We start from the raw sequence: 9,501 nt of genomic DNA on the forward strand, positions 1-9,501 counted from the left end.
TTCAGTGCCTAAAATCGGCTTCTGGTCGGCTCTGGTTGCTTTGTTGTTCCTCCAGGAATTTTCGTGTTTTTCGTGATATAAATCACTCACATTAAGACGCTTCTTGTCCTATAATTTATCAGTTGAGCTACATCTAGCCTAAAGGAAGCAATGTGTGAGAGCAATTTAATCACTCGGTTAGCTATTTTTGCCTGAGAATGGCCAAGTATACTTACAACCAAGTTTAATTAACACACTTATGGCAAGTGCATCATTCAGCACAGTGTGTTAAATGAATTACGGTTGAACTGCAGTGTGTGTGTGTGTGTGTGTGTGTGTGTGTGTGTGTGCTCAGTCTGCTTGTTTTGAATGGGAACTTCAGATTAGGCCTAATCTGTTCTTTGTAGCCTGACATCCTTTCCAGGATATTTGGTTTGAACTCCACACTAATACACAGTGTGCTGTATCGCACGTATGCAGTTTCAGACATGTTTCATCTGTGTTCACAATTCGCATGAGATGAAAGGAACATACGCCGATATAATTAAATAAATAAATAAATAAATAAATAAACCACTTGTTGCTTGACGTCGCTGACGTGACGACGCTGCTTTGGCACGTTGTTGTCTTCTTCTCGGAGGGAGCCGTAGGACGCGGATGTGGTAACGTCATCACGGGCGAACGGTGGCTGGCGGTCTCCATGGCGACGACGCGTACGTCGGCGACGCTGCGTCCTTCCTGCTCTCACGCTCAAAGGAGGTGTGACTCGGGCGAGGACTTGAGCGTGACCCCGCCCACTCCCCCCCTCCTCCTCGGTGTGGGCGGGCAGAGAAACACGACACCAGAGACGGAGAGAGAGAAAGAGGAGGAGGAGGAGGAATGGGGGAGGACAGATAGAGTGTGTATGGTGGGAGGAGGAAGAAAAAGAAAAAAAAGAAAAAAAAGAAAGTCAGTGTGAAAGAGGGAGTGGGAAGCTGACTAAATTACTGCGAGTCGGTGGCGACCTTTTTGGAGACGCGCTGGCTGTTACAAAAAGAAAATGTTCGAAGAAGCGCCGACTCGCGTGACCGAGCGCAACACTAAACCCGGAGCTGGAGCTCGAGCCTGTGCGGTGTGTGTTCCGCTCTCGGCGGGACGGTATTGATCGCTTCTCGGGACGGGGGAAACTCCGCGTCACCTCGCCCCGTGTAGTAGTTTAGTGTGGAGCCGCGTTACACTCCTCCAAAAAGTCTTCTGTGCGGCGGTTTCCGGCTGAGAGAGAAACAGAGCGACTCAACGGAGAAGAGCGCGAGCGCGTCCTCGGCTGCACATTTTAGTGAAAGTTTTAGTTTCTTTCTCGTTGTTTTTTTGGCTCGTGAGTGAGGCCGACTCTCGCCCTCTGCCGAACGGGACTCTGCTTGCACGCTGAAAAGACAACATGAAAACTCCCGGTGAAACGGGTAAGTTTATTATTATTTGAATGTATTTATTTATTTATCTTTACTTATTTATTTATTTCCCCCATTTCTCAGTCACGAGTCAATCAACCCCAGCGTGCGCGTGCACAGTCAGAGATTTCACACTAGTAAATAGGTTCGTAGTTCGGAGATTAGTGAGAAGAGCTCGGTGTGTTTTAAATGCAACTCGTTTTCAGGAACAATAACAAAGCCGGTGCGTGCTCGAAGTGGACTTTTTAATACGGTTTAGCTTTGGTTTCACAGACTTTTACGTGTTTGCTGAGGAAACATGTCGCATAGATCGGCGTCATGATCAAGGATCTGCTCCTGTGCTGGCATGTCTCAATCCAGCCAGCTACAGCCGCCTTAAAAGTGTGTGTGTGTGTGTGCACGCGCGCTGTTGTCAACTCGCTGAACCATAAAATGGCAGCAGGCGCTCTACTTTATTGACTTTATCAATCTAACATGTAGTCCTAAATAAAACCAGCCCTGGTCGAATCGATTACAGGTTATAGATTTACAGATAAGTGCTGTCTGTTGGTGATTAAAGCAGCAGCAGATGAGATGAGATGAGGTGAGGTGAGGATTGATGGTGTTTTGGTGAGAAGCGCTGCGGATGCCTGCCTTCATCACGATTTATAGTTGAGCCTCTCTACCTGTTGAACCGCCATAACTTTGCGCACACATAACGCGGGTAGCGATTAAATTACCAGGTACTTTTCCCCCCCGCAGGGTTACTGCTGGGAATAAATACAGTTACTGAACTAGTGGTGAAGCCCTGTTATTATTTATTTGTCTGTTGCGAGCATTTTAACGTCCTTGAAACGAGCGCGAGCTTTGAATGAAACCTATTCAAATGGAAACCAACCGTTAACCGTTTAACGAACTCCGCTACACTCGTTTCCGAACCAAATTAGCATCATTTTCCTCAACAAGTCGACATGTTTGTGTTTTTATTTTCTTCGAATGTGATTTAGTTAGCCTGTGAGGTTGTTTTGGCTCAAGTTTGGGCGAGTTAGTGTGGGGTTTTTTTTTTTTTTAATGATTATTATGATGTTTTTTTTAACTAGCTAGCTAGTTTGCTATCTATCAGGACGCTTTTGTGGGATGTTTAGGAATCCGAGGCTGCGTTCCAAATACCTTCCTACGTAAATGCACTACATAACGTATGAGCTAATGGATTCTGCAGGCTACTTGGTGCACTATTGGGAGCCATTTGGGATTCGGCCTTTGGAACTCCTGTGAAATTAGTTACTTGCTTTTTTACGCCACGAAGGGACCAAAGTCGCCATTTTTTCAGGTTATAGCGTCAAAAGTTTAGCCGACTGTGACCCTTAAAACAACTGTTACCCCCCAACACACACACACACACACACACAGAACTTACTATACTTGTGGGGACTTTCACTAACATTAATTAAGCTAATTGCGATGAATACCAGCCAAAATGTCCCCACAAGGTCCACCCTGTCACAAGTTCCTATCCTTTTGAGCACATTTGGTCCCCAGCAATATATAAACACACACACACACACACACACACACAGAGAGAGAGAGGACTTGCTATACTTGTGGGGACTTTCACTAACATAATTATTAATTAAGATAATTATTGCGATGAATACCAGCCAAAATGTCCCCACAAGGTCCAGCCTGTCACAAATTCCTATCCTTTTGAGCACATTTGGTCCCCAGCAATATATAAACACACACACACACACACACACACACACATACACAGAGAGGACTTACTATACTTGTGGGGACTTTCACTAACATAATTATTAAGATAATTATTGCGATGAATACCAGCCAAAATGTCCCCACAAGGTCCAGCCTGTCACAAATTCCTATCCTTTTGAGCACATTTGGTCCCCGGCAATATATAAACACACACACACAGACCTCACTAGCCAGCCTGTAGCCTGATTTGTTTACCCACTTCTTTCTCCATGTTGGCCTTTTTATTATGCATTATCAGACAATATCTGATCTCATGATCAAAAAAATGCAAGCTATTTCAGTTTAAAGTGCCTCAAATGTAGAGAGACCTGATTTTAATAAATCTGTTTTCAATTGTTTTATTGGTTTTATTTTTATTTTTATTTCCTTTTACCTGAGCATTATGATTCACGCAGTAACTTGCAGTGACTGACATTTTAAAGATGAATACCTCCACTGTGGACTTGCTTTGAGTCTACATGACACTTACATTTTTTTTTCGTCTGGAAACACAAAACTGGCGTAACAGGCCGAAGGCGTTAGTCACACGGCATCAGAATTTAAAAAAAAAAAACAACTTTTTTTTTAAAAAAAAAGCCTTAGAAGATGCCGGTTCGCTTGGTTTTAAATCAAAGTGCCGCTCCTTAAGGCTGATTTGTCTGTCGATGTCACAGTGCTGTGTTTATGTTTAAGTGGCACACTCAGTTACCGCCAGCTACTACGAGTATGTTGTGGTTTTGTCGATCTCCGACTCCGCGGGCCGCGTCATGACCCCAGTAGTTCCAAGGGAAGTTTAGATGCTCTGTGAGCATGTGTGTAAGTAATACAGTACTGAGAAGAGGATGTGGCTGCTCTCGTTATCAGATTTTGAGTATTGCTTTAGTGCACGCTCCTACCTGTTGGTTCACACACCCACAGCGATATAGGTCGAACAACTTCTTGCGGTGAAAGGGCTTTCTCTGAAAGCACGAGTTTTCCATGGCAACAGGTGGCTGAGACAATTTGTTATTTTGAGGCTTGTACATCCTGATAAGGGGTGTGTGTGTGTGTGTGTGTGTGTGTGTGTGTGTGTGTGTGTGTGTGTGTGAATGTAACAAAAACACTATCTACTTCATCAAAAGCCTTTACCACATGAATCACTGACAATAAGAGACACACATTTAACATTTTCCTTCCACTCTGATGTACTCTCTTTATCCACGCCGTGTTTATAAAGTAATTACACTTGGACAGAACCAGCCTCACAACGAATTCTTTTTTTTTTCTTTCTTTCTTTTTTTTAAAATGCGGAAATTAGCCAGCAGCACTTGTTGGGGATGATCTTGTTGTTTTACTGGCCGAGGGTGTTTTTTCCTTAACGTGAAGCCACTAGTTAGTTAAAGTAGTCGAAAATTCATTTGGGGCTGAAATCCAGTCTTATAAGCTTAAGACGATCAACAGTTGTCTGTGCTATTTGTAAAACCTATCCTACTAATTGCTGCTGTTGTTAATGAGTAATGGATGTTGACTCCTGATTTTTACACACACACAATGATGTATGCAGAGAATTATAGTTAAGCTGTATTTGACAGATTATTTTTTTTGCTTTGTGTGTATGGATCACTAGGCTTTACTTACTTACTTGGAGAGCTATTCTGCAGTGAATGTATGTGCCTTAATTTGAGTTGAGATTTGGAGTAACATAAGCGAGAACTTTAGCGTATAGTGTGTTGTGCAGCTGTTGGTCTGGATGGAACCAGTTTACTATCAGCACTCACCTCTCACTCTGTTTACATGCTGATGTTCCCTTTCAACAAGCTGTGTGTGTGTGTGATCTTTATTTGCACACTGGCTTTTTTTTCTTTTTTTTTTTTTTTTTTTTCTTCTCTCTCTCTTCATCGAAGTCTTTTCAGAAAGACGTCCCATCATGCTGTTCTTTTGTAACCAAGAAGGGCCATTGTGTCAATGTCGCGCACGCAGGAGAACTTTTTTTCTTTCTTTCATGCTGAACGTTGATGAAGTTAATCCATTCCAGGCAAACAGGTGAACAGTTGAAGGGTTGAACGTTGCCCAAGGGCCTAACGGTGGTTCTCTGGCAGTGGTGAGATTTTACAACCGTCCCATCACCAGTTGTTCGACCTTAATGTGGTCCGTTACGTCACACTGGCAGGGGTTTGGCGAATATGGCAATGCAAAAGCCACTATTCAAACTCACAGGGGTAGGATGTTCCCTGTGGCTGAGTAGTGTGTTTTGCTGACTTTTCCCTAGCGAGAACAATAGGGGGCGTGTGTATGTGATGTATAGGGGTTGTGTGTGTGTGTGTGTGTACAGGCATCCATTACGGCAGTGTGGACTGGGAGCTCATCCATGTGTTGGTGTCATTTATGGATCGTCAGGAAACACAGAGACCCTTTTTGTGTGGACAGGGTGGGGGCTAATGCGTGTGTGTGACACTGACCCTTCACACTACATTCTATGTCACGTGCTGGACATCCATCGAGGGTCTGATGCCAGTCTCCCTCCCCCATCTCCCTCATCTCTACACATCTCACTACAGTGTGACTTCACTTCCTGTAGCAGCTGTTTACGTTCGGACATACTGTAAATAATCATACAACCCAACATCATCAATATTGTTTTATTTTCAGGGTATCACGGTATAAGCGTATTCAAAGCGAAACTGTTTGTATGGATGTTCTCCTCGGTGTACGTTTCCGCCACATTTGTTTGAAAACTTGCAACGCTTTAAAGTCCCTGTGCACAGCGTTATTCGATGTGTTGACGTAATTCCCCACTGGCACAGGAAGTCATATCAGTGGGACATATCGAGTGGCTCGTCCTTTTTTTTAAATAGCCAGTCGCGTTTAGCTTACCTCACAGCCCCGGGCTAAGCCGTACTCGACAGTTAGTCAAAGCCGTGAGCCGGCACGAAGACCTCCTCCTACAAAGTGAATGAAATCAAGCCGTTTCCTCCTTAACCAATTTACATTTGGAAAACTGAATGAAACGCACACGTTCGAACAGCCAAAGACACATTTATAACCCATGCTCATTGATTATGGTTTCTCTCCCTCAGCAAGGTGATATGTATCATGTTGTGGGGGGGCGGGACACTTCAGATTCTACAGAGCGTTCGATTGGACAGAAAATCTGACGAGAAGTCGAAGTGCACGACGATGTCATCAGAACTGTTGATCCGTATCGGTGCTAGAGAGAGGCTGCACATTTTAAGTGCGTACACTTGCAATCAAAGGGATTGAACCCCCATTGCAAATCAGGTTTATTGTCAAAATTAGACTTCCAGCTGTTTGCAACGAACCAATCAAACGAAAGCAGTTGAAATGGTTCAACACGGCGAATGCTTCAAGTGGTTTCAACAAACTCAACTGAAAATGCAACTATTTAATTATTCAACCCGCTGAATTGATCATCAGGGGCATTTATTATCTTTATGAGGGCATTTTTATGTAGAACAACATTGTTCGCTAAGTCGCTAAATGTTAACACTATAGTAGGTTTTTTACAATAAGCAAATTTGTCAAAGACTCTCCTGATGTCTCTCCATGTAATTTTTTTTTTTTTTTTTTTTGGACAATTATCGTGCACGGGACAAACCTGGATAGACGCTTGGATAGAAGCTGGTGCTCTTTGCTGCCTTGCAGAAGATGGCATGATCGGCATTGAGCCAGTCCATTTTCCCCCGACTCGATAGTAGAAATGTTCTACAGTGGATTTGGATGTCTTTGGTTTTTGTGTCGTTGGTGTGTTTGATGGCGCGTCCGGGTTTGCATGGCTGATTTTTACTCTTTTTAATCACTCCGTCTTTGCTACGCGTTAACTACACTCGTGTCACCGCACGCAGACGGATTTTAAATATCTGGGGCATTTTGGTCACATTCGGTGGCGTGTTTTTTGTTTTTTTTGTGTTTTTTTTTTCCCTCCCCCGCGCCCCTGTTAATTTCTGACCCTGGTACTTTGTAAGCATCGGGTAAAGTTTCACGCCATACTGTCCTCCGCTACGTGAAACTCGTTTTGAATCCCTTATGGTTGTGGTGTCACTACCATGAACTAACTTACATGTGGCCCCTTGGCTTGAGCAGTGATAACGAATGCTCTGATGTCGTCTGGATCCAAGCAGAAGACACAGAGGAACTGTCTGGCTGGTGGGAAGCCAAAGCTATCTTCACATAACCTTCCAGAGGAGTTTGTTTTTCTATCTTCTGACATTCTGAAGATTTCTGACCGAGTCGTACTGTTTGTTCAGCACATTTCAGTTCAGACCGCTTTCCGGATGACGCACGGCAACGCATATCAAGCGAAGATTGCTCCGCCGAAGTTACCGTCGAAGCTGAAGACGGGACATTTTCTAAATATCGTGGACCTAATAAACCCGCAACTCTCAAGTAGTCCATTCTCATGTTTGGTAATGAACACAGGTTAGTGTGCAGCTGTCGTGTCGGTGTCGGTAATGAGCTGTTTACTTTTTCTACTACTCTAACGTACTGATTTTCTAGTCCTATAAGTCTACATGCATATATATATATATATATATATATATATATATATATATATATATATATATAACGGATACGAACTAGCTAACGACGCGATGTGAGAAGTTTCCCACTGAAATACCGCGAGCGTATTAAAGCCCGTAGCGGTTCCGCACCAGGACGAAAATGAAAGTCAGTCTCTGACCGTCGGTTGTTTCGTCTAGCCAGCATGTTTGTCTTCACTCAACACGTTGCGATTAAAATCAAGGTGACGGCGCGAGTTAATGTTAACTTTACCGTTGAAAGCCATTTAAAGTTTTAACAGCGGCACTCGCAAGTAGGGATCTATTTTAGTCAGTTAGTTATTTATTTTTACACGGGAGGCGACGGTCGCTCGACCGTATTCGTTTCTGACGAGAGCGTCTGATGTGTAATCTTCCCCTGATGATTAACCCGACACGAGGATGTAACACAGCTAGCATGAGCGCGTCTCCCGTATGACACGCCGAGTAAGAATTTCGACCTTTCGTCCGCGTAGTGGAGCGGGACAGGCACGGAGAGAGAGAGAGAGGCAGACAGACACACCGAGAGAGAAAGAGACACACACCAAGAGCAATCCAGAGAGAGAGTGAGCCAGAGAGAGAGAGAACTGACCCCCATGCGAAAAGCACTTTAATCAATATAGGCTTTTGTTTAGCGAATACATACATCAGGGCGGTAGGCGGGAGTTCAAAATCTTGTGCCGCTAAATCCAAATCGAGTTTTAATTTTCCAAACGGCGAAAGAAAACGGCGTGTACCGTGGAACCCTGAATAAACCACCTGTAAAACTAGGCAAGTAAACTACCTACGTAAACTACACTGTTAAGCTCGCACAGCGTTTACACAACTGTAACGACAGCTGCGGTAATCAATCTTTACAATATTCTTAAGGTTTGTTTACCGTAATGGCCTGTTGTACTGCATGAATTTGATTGATCACGTCAATTTGAAACTGAAGGGTAATTTATGGGGGGAAAAAACATATTAGTGATGAACACAGTCCTTTCAATAGGACAAATGTCAGACTGTATTTATTTATTTATTTATTTATTTATTTATTTATTTTCGCTGACCAGAGTTCCAGACCCTCCGAAATGGCAGAACGTAACCTTATTCGGACAAACGGCCGAGCAGGAAACGTCCTGTTTTTTCCTGGGTACAAATGTCACGCATACAAACGGCTTCACTCACACCGGCGCAACACCACAGCTGCTTTAGTGCACTGAGACTGTGTCGCTCTTCAGAAACTACAAAGTCTTTATCAATTAAATGAATGATCAGTTATCAGAAGTTTGGCAGCTTCTAAATTGTGTGTGTGGATGGGCGGGCAACAACCTGAATTTACACAAATGAACCCGTTCAAAAGTTTACGTACCCTCGATTGTTAACACCGTGTGTGGTTACCTGGATGATCCACGACTGTGTTTATGTCTTGTGAGAGTTCTTCATGAGTCCCTTGTTTGTCCTGAGCTGTTAAACTGCCCCACTGTTCTTCAGAAAAATCCTCCAGGTCCTGCACATTCTTCGCTTTTCCAGCATCTTCTGCACATTTGACCCCTTTCCAACAGCGGCCGAGGACGACTGAGGGACTCGTACACGACTATTCCATAAGGTGCAAACATTCACTGACGCTCCAGAAGGCAACACGATACATTATGGGGGTGTAAACTTTTGACAGGACGATCGTTGTAAACGATTATTATTTTGTTTAAAGATCTTATGAAGCTCCATAAGATATTCACGTTTCCCAGAAGACCACAACGTTCGGCACTCGCGACCTCAACTGTATAGAAATATAAAGTAATAATTGTGTCACTGTAGAATACTCGATTCTGATTGGTCAGAAGGTG

General features: G+C 43.6%; 1 protein-coding gene across 2 annotated transcripts in view; it reads left to right on the plus strand.

The window, feature by feature from the left end:
- Window positions 1–387: 387 nt before the first annotated feature.
- erfl3 (Ets2 repressor factor like 3) overlaps window positions 388–9,501 on the plus strand; it is a 53,303-nt gene continuing 44,189 nt past the window's right edge. For both annotated transcript variants that reach the window (XR_006982461.2, XM_017469581.3), the window contains exon 1: window positions 388–1,418. Coding sequence is in view for 1 of the 2 variants with exons in the window: in XM_017469581.3 (XP_017325070.1) it covers window positions 1,397–1,418 (22 nt within the window). In the remaining variant the exon portion in view is untranslated. The remainder of the gene's footprint in view (window positions 1,419–9,501) is intronic.

Source organism: Ictalurus punctatus, chromosome 1 (assembly GCF_001660625.3).
Source record: "Ictalurus punctatus breed USDA103 chromosome 1, Coco_2.0, whole genome shotgun sequence".
Lineage (NCBI taxonomy): Eukaryota > Metazoa > Chordata > Actinopteri > Siluriformes > Ictaluridae > Ictalurus > Ictalurus punctatus.